Source organism: Poeciliopsis prolifica, unplaced genomic scaffold, assembly GCF_027474105.1.
Source record: "Poeciliopsis prolifica strain line A6 unplaced genomic scaffold, Auburn_PproV2 SCAFFOLD040, whole genome shotgun sequence".
In the NCBI taxonomy this organism is placed as follows: domain Eukaryota; kingdom Metazoa; phylum Chordata; class Actinopteri; order Cyprinodontiformes; family Poeciliidae; genus Poeciliopsis; species Poeciliopsis prolifica.
Window position 1 is genome coordinate 4,213,094 of NW_026562415.1, and position 21,583 is coordinate 4,234,676.

At 39.7% G+C, this 21,583-nt stretch overlaps 2 protein-coding genes across 5 annotated transcripts in view; one reads left to right on the plus strand and one right to left on the minus strand.

Annotated features, from left to right (window-relative positions):
• Positions 1-255: 255 nt before the first annotated feature.
• Positions 256-19,691, minus strand: nampt1 (nicotinamide phosphoribosyltransferase 1). Of its 3 annotated transcripts, none has more exons than XM_055054816.1 (12): positions 19,587-19,691; positions 18,916-19,140; positions 12,934-13,090; positions 12,056-12,159; positions 11,569-11,697; positions 8,475-8,633; positions 6,663-6,799; positions 4,350-4,575; positions 4,152-4,271; positions 3,934-4,074; positions 3,711-3,845; positions 256-3,566 (listed from the first exon to the last, which is right to left on the minus strand). In XM_055054816.1, the coding sequence occupies exons 2-12, from the start codon at positions 18,967-18,969 to the stop codon at positions 3,453-3,455; spliced, it is 1,476 nt and encodes a 491-aa protein (XP_054910791.1). In that variant the 5' UTR covers positions 18,970-19,140; positions 19,587-19,691; the 3' UTR covers positions 256-3,452. The 3 variants fall into 3 exon arrangements, with proteins under 3 accessions (XP_054910791.1, XP_054910792.1, XP_054910790.1); XM_055054817.1 differs by having other exon boundaries at positions 19,582-19,675; XM_055054815.1 differs by lacking the exon at positions 19,587-19,691 and having other exon boundaries at positions 18,916-19,380.
• A 13-nt stretch (positions 19,692-19,704) lies between these two features.
• gsap (gamma-secretase activating protein) overlaps positions 19,705-21,583 on the plus strand; it is a 32,288-nt gene continuing 30,409 nt past the window's right edge. For both annotated transcript variants that reach the window (XR_008607652.1, XM_055054810.1), the window contains exons 1-2: positions 19,705-20,123; positions 20,807-20,877. Coding sequence is in view for 1 of the 2 variants with exons in the window: in XM_055054810.1 (XP_054910785.1) it covers positions 20,036-20,123; positions 20,807-20,877 (159 nt within the window). In the remaining variant the exon portion in view is untranslated. The remainder of the gene's footprint in view (positions 20,124-20,806; positions 20,878-21,583) is intronic.

Below are 21,583 nucleotides of genomic sequence, written 5' to 3' on the forward strand. Positions count from 1 at the left end.
AAAACGTGTTGCCTTTTGAAATAACATAAAATAATCTAAAAAAAAACAAAAAAACATAATAAATATTAAATTGAATGGATGTGTTAATTTTATTTGCTTTTCATGGTTGTGGCTGTTGACTTGATTTTACTGTAATGCTTGAGTGATCCTTAAATAAGCTACACTCGGCTCAACGTTTGGCTTCTTCTCAGGTGCTAGTGGGAGAAAATCCCGACGCCTTCGGCCCGAACAGTGAAGCAGACAGAGAAGGAAGCATTTCAAATCAAGAGGGTGGCGTTTTTAATCAGTGTACTGTTGACAATATAGCAAGTTATGTTAGTTAAAATCTCAGCTGTGTTTGGGGGTGGGAGGGGAAAAAAAAACAGAATTTGAAACAACATATACATACGATTAAAAACAACGTAAGAGAAAAAAAAAATCTAAATTATTCACAACCAGTTTTTCATTTTTTTTTAGCTTTTCTTTTTTTTGTTCCATCCATAACACAACACTGCATTCACACAGGACTACGCTCGCGCAGAAACTAGAAGGCTCGACGGTCCCAGGAAACCGTCATGCCGGCCGGTTCCGTCGAGCCTTTTTGGATATTCTTCTGTTGGTACAAAAATGGTCGTTCTGGCAAAAATAATAAATCACATCTAGTCTGGTCATCCACCCAGCTGCCCCTCTGCTTTCAGTTGCGCCCCCTTTGTTTTATGTACAAGTGAAAAGGCAGTATGGCCACACTGTTTGTAAATTAGGATATTTACTCTCTTTCTTTTTTTTTCCTTCCTAGTCATACAAAATAATATTCTTCTGAGGCAAGAACTGAGACAGTATCAAAATAGTAAAGTAATATTTTACTAAATGCACCTCATATTCGGGAAAGAAAACAACTATGGCCATTAAAACTGAAGTACGGCAATAAAAGAGCAGCGACAACAGATGGGGAGTAAAAATAAAAAAAATTATAAAAATAGCAGGTCAGAAGCTGTGATCTTCAATGTGTTTCAACAGTTTGATCTGAGCCAAACTCAAGAAAAGGGAGTCGGGAGACGTCACAGTTTCAGTTTAATGCTAACGCTAATTAGCATTGAACCTAGTACGACCGATGCACCTAAAAATGGCCGATTTTCAGCTTGATTGCCACTGACCCCAAACTGACGGGCAAAACAAATCGATTTCTGACCGAGTGAATCCACCGTACCAAAGTGCTACAAGGCTGAGGATAAAACTCTCTTTGGTGTAGGTGCTGTTACTGAACGAAATCAGTGGAAGCAGAGCGATGTCAGAGGTCATTGCAAAGAAATACCCTTCTCTAACACATCTAGCGTTCATTTTGGCAGAGAGAAAGAAAGACTCTCAGAAAATAACAGGAAGGCTAAACAGAGAACAACAAAGTTGGTTTGTTTTACCCTTTTACATTTTGGCCTGTCTGTCATGGAAGATGCTGGATTTGGAAATCATGACATTTTATTTTTTGGGGGGGAAAAATTTCAAGCAAATACACAAGAAAATTACAGTTTTAGTAAAGATAATTATGCTAACCAAGCTAGGTGGAACCAAAGATGCTAAATATAGCTTAAAATGTCAATTTGAAATTTAAAATTTAAAAAAATGAGTTAAACCTTGTTTAACAATGGCTCATCTAACACATACACACAGTGTGACATCACCTCTTCTAATACACATTGTGCTGAATAGGCAAAAGTCACATATTGGCAGGTCGAAGCTTCACAAAACCAGAGATAGGTGCATCTCCTCTAACTGTGGCGACTAACTGTGACCCGCACTGAGTCTCGCATATGAGTTGGTGGAACTAAACGAATCAGAGGAACTTTTGCAGCTGCTAATATACAGCTGGTGTGAAATGAGGAGGTTTGAAAGGCCATGGGAATAAACCTAATCGTCACAACCAGCTGCTCTGTCCCGAAAGCTCCCACCTCAAATATTATGCTTCCTGTGATGTCACCAACTCCCGAGTTCCTCTGAAATGCCCCCGCAAGCTCTTCCCAAAATGAAAGTCCAACAGCGGAAAGCAGGTCAACAAAGCAAAGAAACCCATCGAGGCCTGGAAGCGCGGGCGACTCGGAGCAGATGGTGAGCGAACCGAGCCGATGGGTAAATGGGCATTCGATTCAACGGACAGCTTTGTTGACTGACTTAAGGCAGTGATACTGGAGGTTTGCTGACCTGATCGACTAACTATGAAAAGACCACGTCCCACCCTTGCAGATTCAAAGGCCGACAAACTCCGTGTGTCCTCTAATCCTTCCATCAACAATTACATTTGCCTAAAGGAATACGACACAGTTGTTCAAAGGAAGAAAAAATACCTACACGCAAACACAAGTATCAGGACAGACACTTAACATACATTTCAGCCAGGAACAAGGAAATCAGATTCATTCATGAACACAATGTCATCATCATCATAATCATCATCATCTTCATGCCAGTGAAGATAACTTTTGAGATGTATATATATGTTTTTACATCATCTTACACAAAAAGGCTGTGCATTAATCATCATGAAGATCGAGCAAATTTTGAAATTCGGTGTTCATACACACAAAAACTGCAAACATTCTGAATGGATACTTTGTTTTCATTCGAGATTGTGGCTTTGAAATCGGATCTTCGTGATGAGAATGCACTACGGGCAAACAATGAGACACAGAGGCGATTGTTTCTCTACCTTCGGCGATGTTTCTGTGTTGGCAGCGAACACGCAACTACAGCTTCGGCTGCGACGATCAATTAAAAGCAGGACGTTTTGGAAAATAACGTGACATTACTATCTATAGTTACAGTTAAAGGGTTTAGGATTAACTGCTACCTAGGAGACGCGAAACATGAATAATCAACGTATTTCAGTGTTCAGTGCACAGCAGTTCACAAGGACTATCAGTTCTTCCTTCACATAGAGGGCAAAGCGAAGCCGCTTCAAATTGGTGGCTTTTGTTTTTCGAGACAGAACGACACGCGCAAGTGTTGCCGCTTTCCCTCTTTGTCACAATCTGCCTCGGTTGGGGCACATCGCCCCGTCAGCAGTCGGCTAAACACATTCAGGGAAGCTGCGAAGTATTCTGACCTAACAGTGCAACAAGCTGAAATTCATATCCAGCCAGCAGCACACTGGTGCAGCTGGCTTGGATAGTATTTTAGTGTCGGTGTTCTTGCTTCTTGTACTACCTCGCCTTCCTTTAGGAGGAGTTGTGTTAAACTTTATAAACTAGTTTCCAAATTTTTTACTTCCTAAAACTTCCTCAGAATTTTGAGATTTGGATTAAGATTTAAAAAAGAAAAAAAAAAAATCATCAGGGGGGTTTTATGTTTTCAGGATCATTTTTGTTTTGTAATCTGAAGTGCAAATGCCTCCATTTTTGATGATGAAGGGTGAAAAGGTGAAGATCTGGGAGTACGGCTTCTTTTAGGCTTCAGAACATGTCGGGGGTCTGGGAAAGCCGCGCTCAGTGCAGCAGCTCCTGCAGCTCGCCGTCTTTCAGCTTGGCATTGTCTCTGACTTCATCAAATGTGTAGTTCTTCACAATCTTTCCATCCTGAAACACCGTGTGCAACAGGTCCTGAAAAAAAACAAAACAAAAAAAAAACAGGTCAAAAAATATTCTACTTCATCATGGTCTGTGCCTATAAAACAGTTTTGAAGTGACAAAATGTAGAAAATCTCAAGGGGGATGGTTATTATTGAAAGGAACACTAAAACTCACCACTCCATACTCCTCCAGATCCCCCTTGCCCTCCTCCAAAGTGACAAAATCTCCGCTTGGCGTCCGGTGCAAAGACAGGCGACCTTTCTTTGACCTCTTGTTGGGGTCTGCCACCGGATCCTTGAACACATTCACCTGAGAAACCACACACGAAAAAAACAAAACAGTCTTTTGAGTTTTGAGTGTTATCGCACGTTTTAGTCAGTGGTTTGCAAACACTCACCCCCAGTCCGTTAGTGACCACATAGCTGCATTTGAATGAGCAGTTGAGCAGATCTCTGGTCAGTTTTTGCAACAAAGCCCCTCCGGATCCAAAGGCAATGTTCTCGATGGACCACTTGTGTTGTTTCATACCTTCAACTATCTGATTAAACACATCCACAGTGTAAACTTAAGTGTTGAAACCTTGAACACAGTTGTAATATAACCAAGAACTCTTACCTCCTGCAGTGTGTTGATATCGACTCCATCTCCTTGAATGACTCTGATGTAGGGAGGCAGCACTTTGAAACCTTTACCATTCTCCTGCGTCGGAAACTTCTTACCCAGTATCTCCAAAACCTGACGGCGATAAAGGGACCATTAGCGACAGGCTTGAGGGATGTTTATCGGCTCGTTAGCTTTTCCGTTACGTGGTACCTTCAAAACCGTATCCAGTGGGTTTCCTGAGTCCGGTCGGACAACCAGCGGGGCATCTGCGCTGCGGGTCTCGATCAGCGGCCGCAGGTCCTCCCCCCAGATCTTCTCACAGGCGTTGTAGATGTCGTAGCTGTCGCTGACGATGGACACAGGCACGTTGGGGAACTGCTTGATGATGTGCTCAAAGGCGTCTTTTTCATGGTCCTTCCCCCATGCTGTTATGGTACTGCAGAGAGGAATGTTTTTAGCTTTTGATGTTGTTCCAATTCAGTGACTAGTGTTATATACAGAGGCTGGCAAAATAGTTCAAGCTCAAACTTCGACGGATTATTCTTGGACTTTCTTGGTTTCTTGAAAACCTGACTGAAAAGAGTGCCTAGTCATAACATAATATGTGCAGACAGATTTTACCCCAACAGGGATTGTAGAAGTTGATTGATCAGGTTATATACGGAACAGTTTCAGTGGAAAATGATATGGTTTAGATTAAAGCATATTCAAGAATTGCCTAATCAAAGTCCAGGCCTCAATTCAAATTGGTTACAAATGCAGATTTTTACAGATTTTTATCTGTACAAATACTTGAAAACCACAATTTATTTTCCTTCCACTTCCAAATAACACAGCTAATTCTTGCAAAAATCACAACAAAATAAAACTCTACAGCTACAAAAAAAGCCAGAAAGATTAAGACGCACTAAAATGAATGGAAAGAACTAAAAGAAGAAAATACTTTTACTATCCAGAACCCTTCATTTAACACACAGATGACGAAAACAATCTGCTGCAACAAACATTAACAGCAGGGCACTGTGCACTGAAATACTCCCTGAAAAAAAAAAAAAGAAATCAAGCTAGAATCACATGACATTAATAAAACTGCACTTTTACAGGCTTTCCAGAAGAGGGCAGTGTACACCATCTGTTATAGACATGAATTAACCTTTGAGATTTTATTCAGGTTATTACAGGCATAAACACTGTGGCTAAAGTTTAGAAAAAAACTCTAGACACTCCCAGGGTCAGAGTACTGCCTAAGAAAATGACCAAGCAATAAGTGATGGAATTTGAAGTGCAGGTTTAACATATTGTTATTTTATGTCAGGCTCAAGTTTTCAAAAGCTAAAAAACTGACTGATTTGAAAATGATTTAAATCAATAATATATTATTATTTTTTATATAATGAAAGTCTTTTTTTCTTACTTTCAGTTTTACATACAAATCGAAGTGGAATTTTCCAGCGACTCCTCCCATAGAGGAAGAAATGAAACAGATTTTATAGCAGGGCCAGCTATGACAACCCAAGCCAACGTCCCCACAGAATAAAGGGGGTTCTTTGGGAGAGCAGTGACTGTCCTGGTGAAGTGTTTGCATAGGAGCAAAACTAAAGGCCTCCAGCTGCCTTCCAGCCAATCAAAGCCACGCTCCGTAAATTAATCTGAAGAACAAGGATAATAAGTGTGTGAGGGGAACTGAGTAAATTAGCACCAACTTAAGTCATGCTGAGTTCATTTTCTTTCTGGCAAGAGATTCCCACAACAAAAATGTTGACAGAAAAACACTTAATAGGATACATTTTCTCTTTGGAAAACTAATTTGAAAGAGTCACAACTTTTGGCAATGATGTGGATTACTTTTGCTCCATAGGATACTGACGATGTGCGTCAACTCTGCACTTGTGAGAGCATGTAAAGCTAAAATGTGGCCTTCACTGGTAATCAAATAAGAATTGAAATAAGGTTTCATTTCAATAATGTAACCTGTCATTATTGAAAGGAAATGTTCTATACAACTAATAATCTGGGCCTGTGACAACAATGACAGTTTGTCACATCCAAGGATATCCTGACAGGTTGGTGACAGGTATAATAGAACATGTTAGCATATTGGCTAACTGTAGAATTTCAGCTAAGGATAGCATAAAACCACTGCTAGCATGGCAGTCAGTCTCCACTACTATTAATCAGCATGCTCGTGACACTGCTAGCATTTTAGCTTACACGCTACTGTTTGCAAAGCCGTGTTGGTTACTGTTGGTCAACATGCTCTTTGTACCTTGTTAGGTAATACCGGCATTTTAGCTAATGTGAGCATAGCCGCCAACTTTATGAAATGACACATAACTCATTAAGTCTAATAGATGCTAGCATAATTTTGATGCTATCATTAAGCAAATCAAGGTCAAAACCAATGCATTTTGAGCCCAACTTATTGACAAACTACTTTATTATGAAGTGGGAGTCACAATCAAAATTTTTGCAGGAATATTTCACTTTAAAATCTATAAAACCTTGAGAGAAGTGTTTGTTTACCTGTGCTCAGCTGCAGGTACTGAAAACCCTGGCACTGGGTCCTTGGTGCCGTAGTACTTCTTGATGACTCCGATGCCAGCCACCGTGTCTGTGCCCTTGAAGTTCACCAAATGAGCAGAGGCTCCAATGCCTGCAGTCTGTGAATGATGAGTGATATTTAAGCATTTTCTGTAACGCAGTACTAATTCATGCCGATGAAAAAAGAGAGAAATGATGGTTTTAAGCTTAGCTTTGACGTAAAAGTATAGAGTTAGCTATGCTTTTGTGGTAAATATTTGAGAGTGAAATAACGCTCTGAAGAGATTTGAAGATAGAATGTTTTCTTGTATTAACTTTGTACACCGAGTTGTGAATTTATCATATTTTTCCTCTTTGAGTTACGGGAAAGGTGACCAACTCCAGTCCTTAAGAGTTTACTAAGCTTGAAATCAAATGGATGAAACACTTAATAAAAATCTCACCCAGCTCTGCAGAGGTCTGCTAATGAACCATTCATTTGATTCAGCTGCGATGAATCAGGGCAACATTTAAGCACACATTACTGTGACCATTTAGGACTGGCTGTGGACGCCACAGATTTAAGGTGCATTACTTAGCAAAAAAGTCATTATGAACTATAAAGAGTAGGGACAGTAAATAAATTCTCTGCAAGTCTTAAATACAGTGTGTGCATTCATAAATCCCATCTTTCTTCAATTTATGGACACAGTATTCCTAAGTGCTGTGTCCATACTAAGTTATGCTTACATCAACTATCTTGGGTGTGAAGCTATTTCAAAAGGAATATAGTTCAAAGTTGGCATCTATCATTATGAATAAAGGGGATAAAAATTAAGTCCAAACAAGCATAGACATTGTACAGCTTTGTGTAAAAGTAAATATATTTTCTGAGATATGTTCTGAAATGTCAGTAGTTCATTCAGGATGCATGAGAAAGAGAGAAAGATTGTCGGTAGCTAACAGGAAGGCTGAGTATGGCAGAGTAGCTCGGTTTTATCATTTTGAATTTCTATCTGTTCTGTTAATCTTAGAAAATCTGTATTATTTACAGAATACACACTGAGATTGCTATAAATTCATCAAGTGTAGCTAACCACACAACTGTAAAACGCTTAAGAAAGTTTCAATAATCATTTTCTCTTTGTTTTAAAATAACATAGCATAATGTTGTCCCTGGACTACATATGACCAATGCAATTGACATGACGCCATGTGGAAGCAAAGCTTTTCTCCGACAACCACACCGTTATTGAGGCAGACTAACGGACCACATTCGGACATTTTTTGAGTCATTTCTGCCTTACAAACCAACACTGAGGCAAAGACGGCGGGAAGAAAAATCTCATAACTAGTTCTACGTCAGGTCTGTAAGGTTATTAGCGGTAAATAAGAAATATAGTAGTTTGCGCAGTCTTTTTTCTTGCTGTCATAGAGCTATTGTTGGAATCCACACGCATAAAATCCAGCATAACTACCTTCACTTATTGATCTAGAAATGATTTGATGTTTCGGATTATCTATTATTTCCCTCAATCTCTCTGACTGCAGCATGTTTTCTATTGTCGGAGTACTGTACTTGGAACTGTACTCTGACAAGTGCCCTGGAATGATTGGGGGATGATGTCAATTATGACATAAAGGCTAGAAGAAATATTTTGAATCGTTTTCTTCCATCTTCTCATATTGTAGCCCTTAATGAAATCACAGTGTCTGACTGGAAGACGAAAGCTGTCAAAGAAAGTGATTTTAAATCGGCGACACAAACTAAAAGTATTCAAATCTGTCTCTGTTATCATTTACTCGGCTTCATACCTCTTGTGAGGACACACCCCTGTAGCCAAAGTCATGCAGTTTATACTCCAGTCCCTCCAGGTTCCCAGAGGTCTCCATGAGGTACTTGGCAAGGATCTTCTTTTGCTCTCTGGAGTTGGTCGCCACTGTAATCGGGTACCAGATCTGAACGAGAATGGTCTGATAGAATGCAGAAAAAAAAGACAAGAAGAAGTTTTTACAGACTTATGTGAACAAGAACTGAAAAATTCTTACTGCGCAACAGCCTGGTTTCACTGTACTCACTGGAACTAAAGCCTAAAACTAACAAGCGCTAGAGGGATGAAAGCTCAGAGCTCTTTCACACAAGGCCGACTGAGGGGAAAATACATTCCTTGATGCTTCATGCTTCGATAGCAGAGTCAATGATTGGATGTAAAAACAATCGTTATAAGCTGGATGGGAAATTTCATAAACAGTTATATAACCATAATGCATGCGTATCTGTATAGGTCTTTGCCCACGTACTTTAGAATAAGTAAGTTTGACAGGTGGACGTCTCTTTTGGGGAATAAATAAATAAAAATAAAAATCAAAGTCTCTAATTCTGAGGACTATATCACATAAAGCACCGCAAAATGTTTTGCGTAAGATTAAACACATTTTTGAATTAAAAACATAAACCATGCTTTGTTGTTCTGGTTTCAATATGATCAAATCAAAATGCACGAAAGTGAAATTTGACAAAAAAGGCAGGAAAAGAACCACAACTTTTCCATGCCTGACTCAGTGGGACACTGCCGATTGCAATTTCTGTGACTGATTGATTCATATATATATCAATATATATATATATATATATATATATATATATATATATATATATATATATATAGTCGACACTTGGTTCTTAAGTTTGCAGGTGTTACCTGGTTCTTCTGGAGATTTACTGAGCTTCCAAAGAACTTGGAATCTGTAAAGAACCTGCTGGGTGAAACTACTTGTTCATTTATTGGAATTGATCCATTTAGCAACTGAAAATTGTACATGTTGCTAATTTTTACGAGCTATCCGTTAAACAAAGAAACCAACTTTATCATTATTTTTTTTTAAACACACCCTCTTCTCTTACCTCAACTTAGTGGTGTTGTATAGGATTTAGTTCTGGGGATTTTGAAGAACATGGAAGGTTCACGGGTTCGTTACCTGAGACGTTTGTTGCTGAGATGTTCAATTGTGATCTGATCAGACTAAAGAACGCTGTTCAAATTCATTGTTCTTACGAATGATGGACTATTTTTATTACCATCTTCATTACTGTAAATGGTAGCAAGATAAACTGCCTACGGTAATATTGATAAGATGGTTATTTAGGTCATGTAGGACTCGGGCAGCAGTTTATCCTTTAACATCACATCAGATAAAAAAAAAGTAATCAGAGCTAGAGTTTAGCTGAATTGGTTCCTTCTCACATGCTCCATGTTGTAAAAAGAAACGAGAGCCGTCACTAAATCATCGGCTTGTGATTTTCATGACGGAGATTTCACACCCCGGTCTAGACGGAGCTTTAGGAATTAGCTGGATGATCCAGTTGTGCCTGCATTTCCACATCAGTGCAGGCTCTGAATGCTACTTGGAAAAATGCAAGATTTCGATCAGACGTTTAATCTGAGGCAAAGCGAGAAAGCATAAGAAAACTCATCCGTGTAGAAAGAATAGCAAACAACAAAAAAGTTTACAAAATCTTCCATGTAACTTTCCCTGCACACTGTGCAGCTCGTTTGTGCCGTCTGACTCTCAGCAGGTCACATGCCTCCTCAAATATAAAACATTGTATGGACTCGTGACGGTCGGAGTTGCAGTGGAATTTGTGCTGTGCAGAAAAAAAATTTATTACACATCTCCTTGTTTAGTATCCTTAACCTGATTTTAGCCTCATGTGAAATCATAGTCTCAAAACAAATAAAAATAAAAAAGACCATTCCAACTTAACTTAGCCATTTCCAGAAAAAGAATAAAAAGAGACAAATGTAGAAAATGTTGGGAATAAGGAAGTTTTTGAAACACCCAGAAGGTACAGAAAGATATTACAAAGGAAATAGAAAACAGAAGAGAGAGCAGAAAGAGCCAGAAGCATTGACCCAGTGACGCAACCCAAGGACATCAAGATGACCGCCCTGGCTAATTTTACACCAGTCATGAATAATGTGCGAGCATGGAGTGGGAGGGTGTGTGTGTGTGTGTGTGGAGGGGGTTCGTCACTCACAAGGTGTGCATGTGTATATAAGTATGTGGGTGTGTTTGAGTGTTCCCACAATGTAAATTCCTACTACAACCGTCACGGTGTGCACATCCAAAAGTGGGTGTGGCTTCCAAGGTATGCTTTTCCTTCCTGAATGTTGAAATCCGTTTCAGAAACGTCCGAGAGTGACGAGCAAATACTTGGTTGCAAAAGGAAAAGAGAAACAGACGGTAGAGGAGGGGAAAGATTAAATATTACTCCTGCTGCTCAAAGTCAGTTCAGCCAAGTCGCCGTTGCGGCGCCTGTTCGCTGAGACTGACACATCGGTCACGTTTCTGGAAATAAGAACTACGAGGATGTGATTCCGCGTTGCTCACTATGAGAAAGCAGGATCCCTTCGGCTTTTACGTGATGCCGTTTCATGACGACGTCAAAATCCTTGGAAGGAAGCAGATTGACTTAAAAATTCATTACAAGTTAAAAAAGATGCCTATGAACAATTTGCTCCAACAGATCTGTGGTTCGGTCAGGTTTAGAAGAGTTTTAACGAATACAATACTGCCAAGAGAAAACTTGATGGCGTTAGCTTCACCGTGCTCAAGAAGCAATTTAGCTTTGTCTGTGTTAAACAAAACTCTGATTACGTTGCCATTGAGTTGTGCAATGTAACGAGTCTCCATGCATAAGTTTTCTTATGCTTTCCCTCAGATTAAACATCTGATCAATTTACAGCCATTTTCAAAACAGAGCAGGAACTACTGGAAACACTCTTGGTGCGACAGTCCAGTACGAAAAAACTAAAAGCAAATTCATAGAGAATGGCCATGCAAAATAGATCACAACACATAAAGTCAGACATGAATATGGAACTTCAGAGAAACCAAGCAATCCCACCTCCACCCAGTTAGTGAGCCAGTAGCATTCGGGATCTGTGCTCTCCACCGTGAACAAAACATTGCCTCTGGGAATGACGCTTCCTTCTGGTACTGCCTTGATTTCGATGGGAAGATGGCCGTTGTATTTCTGCAAAAAGCAAACATCGCTGTCAGAACGCTGGAGAAGCTCTTAAGTTGTATTACTTCAGCTTCGCGGAGAGGTTTCACAAGAAAACTACAAATGTTTTAGATGGTTTTAGAAGTCATGAAGACTACCTAAAACACAACAATCTGGAATACAGGAATGCTTTTAGGTTAACAACTGCAGAGTGGAAACAAATAGAAACAATGACTGATAATATTTGACAAGGGTTTTCCTCTCTAAGGTCGCGAAGCAAAAAAGACGACTTTAAAAATTATAATTTGAGTGAGAAGTAAGAAAATAAGTAAATTAAGATTGAGGAAAATAAGGCAAGGAAGGCAAAAATAAGTAAGCAGTTCCTTACCTCCAAAATGTAATTCCACCCCTTCTCATTAAAAACATCATCCTGGAAATGTTCCCTGTACACCTCCTTTGCTTCCTGAATCTTCTCTGGAGTCACTACCTTTCCTGAAGAGGAGGCGGGGAAAAGGATGAGGAAAGAGAGAAATAACATAAAAGAGCATCGAATTCAGGCAAGAAGTCATTAGGACCCTAATCTGCCTTTATTGCTGTAATTAGTTTAGAGGTTTCCTGTACATGCTGACAGGGCGTTCTTATTCAATGTCACACGCAAACACGCCAAAAACCTTCATGTATGATTCAGAGTCTAAACCGCTTCTTAAAATGTAGTGAAAAAAGGAAGATTTTACTTTTTGGGGTAATTGTATGAACGAAGAATGCCAAAAAAAAAAAAAAAACTTTCAGATTTTACTCAATGATAATAATAAAAGTTTTTAAAAAATGATCGTTTTCCTTTCATTTCACGCCCCACTCTTGGCTTTCTGGGGTTCGCCGGCGGTTCTTTGATGTCCGGCCTGGTCGCTGAGCGAGGCGAGACGCTCGGCGTAGACAACACGTCTTTCTCCCTCAAACAGTGAGGCGGCAGCTGTGCTTTTGTCTCCCATTCTCTGTGTTCTCTCTCTCCCCATCACCTCTGCCGCCACACCGTGAAATCCTCTTAAGACGCAGGAGGCAGAGGCTTTCTTTCAGCTTTCTGTTGATCACCGCTCATGTCTCTCAGGAACTCTTTGGAGCATCAGACTTCACCTACTTTAGTTAATTGCAGCAAATCTTTTTATGCTGAGTTCAAGGTTTCTTTTCATTTTTTATTTGGTTGCCTGCAGTTTATTGTTGGGTTTATTAGAAAATTTTACTTGCAGTGCAAAAAAAGAAGAAACGTACCTTTTAAGTATTTGTGAAGGATGTACTGCAGGCCGTAAAAGACGGTTTTGTCATATTTGACTTTTCTGCTTTTGCTGGGATCCGTCCTCTTCTCGCGGCACTCGAAGTAGGAGTACACTTTGCTCGTGTTGGGGGGGTACTGTTTGTAATGAGTCACCTGTCGACACACAAATACAGTTTATTAAGATTTATTGAAGACTGGCCCTCTAAACATCGTCAAGAGGGAAAAAAAACAGGAAGACAATTTAGGAACTCAAATGACACACTTCCTTCCCTTAGTTATTAGCCCATTGAAAAGCTTCACAATGCAGGATTTCAAAGCTGCTACAACTCACGACATATTGCGTTATAACCATGAATTGGTCCCCTGAACCTGGTTTATGTGTAATGCAGCGTGGATTAGTGTCGCATAAATCCCAATTTATGACTGCATGAATGTCAATTGTCAGTTCTGTTAAATCCTCGATCCGTCTCCGTCTCAGGATGTTCTGCTCCAAAGTTGCTTCACACCGTTTCAGCGCTCTTCGTCGCTTCACGTCTTTCTCAGCCACAAACTTCTCAAATTTCATCTCCTCCTTTTTAGTCGGCCGCTGTTGAGTTTCCAACTCTGACCTTCTGAATTCGGCGCAAAAGATCCTAATTTTGCACATGACAGGTTGATTAGACGGGTAGGTGGGAAGTAGCGGCGAGTGTAAAAAGGAGGAAAGTGTGGTTTTTAGTTGAGGTGCACATATTGAGTGACAACTTGATCAGCAAAAATAACTCTGCTGGTACACCCGCTTGAAAATGACAGAAGATATATATAAAAAACATGTCTCTTCTGGAATGATAAATGCATTGATTACTTCTGATTGAAATATTCTTAAAAGGCAGACCCTCATCTGTCACGCTCTTGTATCAAATCCCCCCCTAAAAAAAAACCTCTTACAAAAACATCACAATCAGAACAAAAACGTGTGGGATTTTCAACTTTCTCCTCCGTCCCGACCGCACCATTGTTCGTGGAGAGAGTCTTACGTGCTTCATGTGGGATCCTCTAATCTACTGCAAACAAGCTCGTCCAAACTCAGAAGCTTGTAACTTAAGTAAGCAGTCTGAGACGTGTCCGGGCGAGTTTCGAACTCTAACTGGAATAAAAACTGAAACTAAAGGATCATGCTCTCCCAGATGGCTGGTGCCAAATGCGCATCAATTAAATCTCAAATGAGTACAGAAATGTCCTCGGGGTCCGACTGGCGGATTCAATGATTTAACCCTTGTGGCGCCGCAGCACTGAGTCCAGTGCGGCTACAACTTCTCTGCAGTTGTAGCCGTAGAGAAGAAACGGGAGACAGAGTTTTACGAGTAAACGAATGAGTCAAAGAGTAATTAAGAGCAGAAGACGGCGTTTCCCTCGACTCAAAGTTGCACGTTTGTCCTTCAGTCGGCGACAGCCTCTGAGGGATAAAATAAAAGAGCCTAATTTTGCACATGACAGGTAGATTAAACCCGGAGGCAGGGAGAGTAACGGAGCTGACACGTCGGCAGAAGATAAATGTCAATGAACTGCCGAGTTTCTTTGACCTTATCGTGTCCTTTCCTTGCAGCTTTCGAGGACTCAAAATAGAGCCGAGACGCTGAACATGACACTGGGCCGGACTGCGTGAGCTCATGTTCTGCTCCACGCGCCCTGATGTTTACCGGCACACAGCGTTTTCAAGTTCCAAAACCTAGAAACCGGTTTATCTTCCAAGGATACTAACAGTTTATTGGCTGCTGTAGCAGGACACGAACATAAAGCAACTGGATAACAAAAGGGAGGACCACTAGAGTACAGATCAGACTCAATTTAGTTCATACGACAGATTTATGTAAGGAAGCAACATCAGCATGATCGGGATGAGACGTGTCATGGTGTGTCGATAATCGTAAAGATAACAATAATGATGTGTGGCGTTTCTTTTCTCCCTCAACTGACTCACGGTGGTGGCAGCATCATGGTGTGGGAATTATTTTGATCAGGAGTAACGAGGAAGCTCGTCATATTTGACAGTAAGATGGATGGAGCTAAATACCGGGAAATACTGGAAGAAAACTTGTTAAAAATATAACTTGTTATAATATATATATATATCTATATATATATATCTATATATATATAGATATATATATATATAATTAATGAAAATATTTTTGCAAACTTTTTGCTTTTTGTTTTGTTACATCACTTAGAATGTTAGGAGAATAGGGTTGCTTTGCATATCTGAAGCAACACGTATGAGGATTCCCTTTCCTTTCAATGCCAATGTTGAATAGGAAAACAGCTGCGGGCGAAAACAGAACAACTTAGATGATTTGGCTTAATTACACCAAAACACAGAGTATCTGGCAGGTCAACCCAAGCGCACGCAAACATGTCACCCTTCAGGTTTTTGTTTTCTTTTAACGCACCAGTTTCCACCCTCATAGTGACAACTCCCAAGCTGTGAAGCAGATTTTTTTCCGTGATGTCCAACTATTTTTCCCAGGAATCGAAGGTTTTGCACTAACACCTGCGTTGTGACACCGGACTTGCGTATCCAGACAAAAGACACACTTTAATGGCTTATCAATCAAATGCACAAGCTGCTTTTACTGACAAAACAACACATGCACAGCACTTATTCTTTTGTGCGAGAGGCTCAAACTGATTCCAAATAAGCCTGTTTGGCTTAACCTTGTTTGCCTTTTGCATGACTCAAATATTTAAAACTTTAAAAGAAAGAAAGAGAAAACTGCACCTTTGCATCCACTTTTGTCTATCAAGACTAAACTTGGGCAAAATATTAAGAGTTTATTTCAGTATAATTCAGCTGACATCATTGGTGTCGTTTATGCATTATTTTTTCCTGATTTTGCCGTACAAAATGTTCTTACTTGGTAAAACTTGAAATGTGACCAAGTTATAATAGCTGTTAAATGTCCTTTTAATTACATGCCAGACAAAATTCACTCCTGCTGCTTGGAAAGTAGTGCAGTACTGCCCCTCCCCGACCTGTTTCTTCACACCATTGGTCAGCAGGCTGAAAGAAGGCTCTTACACTAATGCCTTGCTTACAAGAAAAATAAATCGATTTCTTTAGAACTAGTTTTAATCGCATCAATCAAAGAGGGTCATGGCGTGGAAAGTAAAAAGAAAGCGCCATCCACCGGTCTTATTGAGTAACAATTTGGTTTCTCTAAACAAAACTGCAGAAAAGTGTATTATCTTCCAACTAAATTATACATTTACTGTATAGTTTTGCTCAAGCGAAAGGATAAAAAATGCTACAGATAACATTATTTAACTTGATACATGAAATAATTTGAGTTTGTTCAACTTAAACATGCATTTTGTAGCGTTTATTTGAAATTTCCCAGTCATATTGAATGCAGTTAATTTATTTCAGTAACTCATATAAATAGATGTACACATTGGTGTTTTAAAGCCTTCGTTTCTGTTAATTATAACAACATTTTACGATTAGGGTAATACAGACATATAAACCTCGCTGGAATAGTGAAATTTATTAAATATGACTGTTGATTATAGTAGATCATAAGCTTGTACACCAGTAGTTCCTCTTGAAAGAGGAGCTGGCAGTGAATGACATTAATATTTGGATTTTAACTAACAACACGTACAACACATTTGTTTCAGGAGCAAAATACTTATTCGGGTTTGCAGGAAAGCACGAATGTCTAAGGATGATAAAATCTCACCAGAGTTTTATTGCTTCTCTGCTTAATGGGGTTCGTAGTTCTGCCAGAATATAATAAAACCTGCATTCCTCAACCAGATAAAACTAGAAAACACAGGACAAACAAAAGTGTAATTATAGGAGACGCAATGACAAAGTTATTTGGGTTATTTTTCCTACTTTTTAGTTTTTGGGATGAGCATTTTTTATGTTAAATACACATTTGGTGACTGAAACTGTGAACATGAATTTCCCAGCCACACAGCTCCTCATCCAGACTCACCTTGGTTTTCTTTTCACACAAATGAAACTACTGTTGCGTACAATGCCAACCCCTTTATCTTTCAGCGTTTCCAGTATGAAGGTGAAACTAATTTGGTTCATGTCGATTTTTATGGCTTGTATGAGACACACTACGTTTGGATTAATGTAATCCATTTGGCAGAAGTAAATCATTCTTTTCCCAATTAAAAAGCTATTTGTCCAAAGACTTTATTGGTTTACTTAGTACAATAAAATACTATCTTATCTAGTTGCTGTTCATTATGATTTATGAAAGCAAGTCCACCTTTAACCTGCCCAGTCTGAAGCATATTTTACTTTAAAGAATGATAACAATATCGGTCCATTTTAGCTACTACTGACTCAGTGGTTTTAGTTCTCCATTTACTATCCTCAAGATACATCAATTTCTTGAAAATACATTTGAAATAATTACTTTATTACACACTTCATGCAAAGTAAGATCATGATCGGACTCTTCCTAAGGTGGTTTTGGTTTCTGCCATTTCTAACAGCTTTTTTTAATGAGTCATTTTATTCTGAAGACCTTCACAACGTAGAAGTTAATAACAAAATCTTTGCAATCTCGGCTCACGCTTTAAGCTGATTTGATTACTGGGCCGATTTGCTGCAGAAAACATCTGACACTTACCACATACTTCTGCTTTGTAATGCGTTTCACAGCTTTTACAAGGTTGTCATTTCAGTTTCATTAAGTTTGAGAACAAATGCTTCTTTTTCCTTCCCAACCCTTCCTTCATCAAACAACCTACTCCTCAGCCGAGCTTCAACATTCAACTATTTTTTCAATAAATTTATCAAAAAGATGCACCTTTAGCATTTTAGACACTAATAGCTTGGATATTTTTGCCTACTTTCACACAGTCTGACTCCCCAATAACAGCGTCTTAAGAACGTAAGATTATTTTGATCTGTATTATATTTTTAAAAAATCTAAAAATCCTTTAGTTCTGGGAATAGTCAGGAATGCTAGTAGCTAAAGAACCTAACCTAAATTGTCCAAAAATGTTGTGAAATACATCTAAATAGTCTTATAAAAAAGGGGAAACATTTTTACACCTTATGGCTCCATTACCTGGGTTTTACTTGTCATACTGTGCAAAACCAAATTCAGCCAGATTTACATGTATTAAAAAGATTTCAACACTATTCAGTGGCTGTAACTTTTAGTTTGAACTGGATTTAAAACAATATATGTATTATTTTCTCATGAAGTTAGTTCTGCCTGGCATTCTGCACTCATCACCATCAGCATCCTGTGGTCACGTGACTTGCATGGAAACCTCTGCCTACGTGCTGTAAAATCATCACACGCACATTTGGTTTGTGTACATTGTAATTAAGAGTCGGGGTTTTATTTTGCCATTACAGCCTCCATTAGCTGAGGCCGTAAACGGGGTACAAATCTCCCCGAGCGGGTAAATAAACAGCCCCGTCTTTGGACCCAAGGCGACCATGCTGGCACGAGAATGAATTTCTTGCCTTTCTCTTTTGACTTTCAGTTTTGTTTTCTCGAAAGTGGCTCCAGGTTAATGTTTCACCCCCAACAGGCAGCGAGACTTTGCCCCGGTGTGGCTCAACGGGGCAATTAGCAAAGCTACTTGTTAGCTGTTGGCCAACATTAGCCTTTTTTTGGTTGTTTTACATGTCAATCCCCTCTTTCAACCTCTTGTAAGCTAGCTGGCTAATTCAGCTAGCCGTGACCAGCAGAGCCGACTGGGAACCGATTCCGTAAAAAGCAGCAGCCGTCCAGGGTGGGAGTCTGCTAGCGCCACCGCTAGAGAAATGCCACCGATGTGGAGTTCTCTCTCCCCTCCTCCGGCTCGTTATGCCTGCGCTATTTCCGAAAGTCGCCGGCCATGCAGAGCAGCGTGATGGCCTTGGGTCTGGTGATGAAACCACCTTGACTTGATCAATTCCCATTCGGTGCTCACCTCGCTCCCACCCTGCCTCCCCTCCGAGCCCACCGTGGACACCGTACCTTGTAGGAGTCGGTCGCCAGCAGTATGTTGAAGTCGGTTTCTCTCGGCTCCATCTTCCCCTCCGAGGTTGTAAGTCGCGGCTGTCAGTGTGTTGTGTTGCGCGCCCTACTGCCAGCGGCACCAGAGAGTGAGGGGAGGAAGGACAAGCGGACGGGGAAAGGGGCGAACGCCATGACGTCACAGAATCTCCGGCAACTCTCGTTTATGTTCGGGAGTCACTTCGGCTTAAACAAAGATCGTGTATATTCACAAAGAAATCTCAACATTTTTTTTCTCAGACAATGTTGCGTTTTAGACTTAGAAAAGGAAATACCCTTCATAGCCAACTTTTTAAACATTTTAAATAGATACCGGGATATAATAAAGGTATATTTTTAAGTATGTAATTTTGAAACAACTGGCTTTTGCAAAAAAGGAGCATAAAGGTCCAAATTTTGCAATAAATAAACAAGTAAATCAACAAATAAAAACATAATTTTGAGAAAGTAGTTGCCGCATGGATTGGATGGATTCAATAATTAAATGCAAACACATCGACATACTTTATGTTCAAAAGGAAATCCTTTCCATAAGCATTTCCATACAACACGTTACATAATTTCCAGAGTAAACACGTCATTTATTACACATAACTGGTGAAACTGAAGATTGGCAGCACTGCACACCTTACATTTTCTTCTCATATCGTCGGTAGATCACACATGGGACGAGCTGTTGAAGTTATGACACAGCCGAGAAGTGCTGGCACAGCGGGGAGGCCAGAGTGGCACGGGCGCAGCGCGACATTCCATCCCGCTGGACGGACGCCTTTCTCGGCCAATGGCAGCGAGCCACTCCGCTCTCTCTTCCCGGCGGAGGGCGTGGTCAACTCCGGAGCAGCGTGCTGTTTCCGCATGTCAATAAAAAGTAGTCTGACATGTAGAGAGGAAGTATGATCTAGACAAAAGCCTACGAGTGCTGTTTCTAGTTTTGCATGTTCGCAAAGTAGGCATTAAAAAAAACCCATGCGGTCACATGATGAGCAAAGGAAACCAGATGTCAGGTGCTGCCCAAGTTTAAGAAGGACACTATTCTCTGTGGACAGATGGTACCATAACACAAAAGGACTCTCTAAAAATTATGTTAAAGCTGAAGGAAGAGTTTGATCTGCAGAGAGACGTGGTGTTTGATCTCCTCAGGAAAGAGGCGTCGGTGTGCAGGCTGAAAGGTGAGGCGTTCAGGTGATCGCGGAGGAAGTTTGTTAAACAAAAAAAAATTATAGAAAGAGCTAAAATGCTTAAGATTTCAACGTGCGTGTTATTTGCTAAGCAAATGTATTAAAAGCCAACGTTAGTCAGCTCGAAGGAAATGTGGCTGGCTGTGATTTGTTGTGTTTTTAGGAACACTGCATGTAATAAACAGCAGGTGGGGCTATCTGCCTTGTTATAAGAAGGAAACGTTTGAAAACAATGCACATAAATGCACACAATAGTAATAAAGCATGGGCAAACAGACGTTTAAAAAATTAGATAGGTGATATTGCATACTGCATTTTACAATGTATTAATTTAAATGCTTTACACCCCTTAAAACAATAATTCTGTAGTTTATTCTCGCAAATAAAAATCAAATAACTGAAACGTGCTACATTAAATTTGTATCCATAAAGATGCAATTATGTGACTGTGAAGCGAAATGCAAAATTCTAAATTTACTCTGAAATATTTTCAAATAAGAACATTGAAATGTCACATTTTATGTCCAAAGGTGGTCCAGTCAAAGTCGAGACCTAAATTCGATTCAGAATCTGTAGCAAGTCTTGGAAATTTTCCAAACTGTATTAAAAAAAAAAAACAATCAAAGTGGTATCAATGTTTTTGAAAGGCACTGATGACAACGTTGCACTTGCAGAATACTCTGAAGATGTGGACACTCGTATCCTGAACATCGAGAGAGATGGGAGTGTACTTTACTCTTGGAAGGTAAGCTTGCTGCCAGCCACCACATGTGAGAATTTTAATATTCTCACATATAAGATTAACTTTACGTTGGTGTCGTTTAAAATGCTTTTCCTCAGAATACTCATAAAAAGTATTCTTATATGATCATGGCTTGAAGGCTGCTTCACCCTGTGTTGAATCTATCATGAGTGAAGCATTAAAATTCAAGGCTTTCTTATGTGTCTGCAATCCATCCTCAAGTTGAAGCTATCAAAAAAAAAAAGCAACAATAACAAAAAATAACCCCTTTCTTCATTCTGCTATGAATCAGCTTGACACTTTAGAATCATTTCTAGAATTTTGCTGCAAGGTATGAATGTTTAATGATGGACTCCCTGAAGAAATGCGTTGCTCTTGGAGGTTGAAGAGTGTGAATGACTGTCAGGTCTCTTAAGGGTCAGAGTTGAAAGGGATTGTTTCACCCCCCCTCTCCTTTCTAGTGTGATTATTCTTTAGTTTTTATGTCAGGCTTTTCATTATGTATAAAACAACTGATTTGAAGTCATGTTAGCACTGCCATTCAGTTCATGTCCTATGGCAAGTAGAGCTTCTTGCTTCAGGCAGATTAAGAGTTTTAACCACACCTTCGCACAGGAAATTCAAAAGTGGTTTTAGCTGAAAGAAGTCTGAGAATATCATAATGAATTTTAATTTTAAAAAGGCTAACTGAGAACAATACAGTCTTACA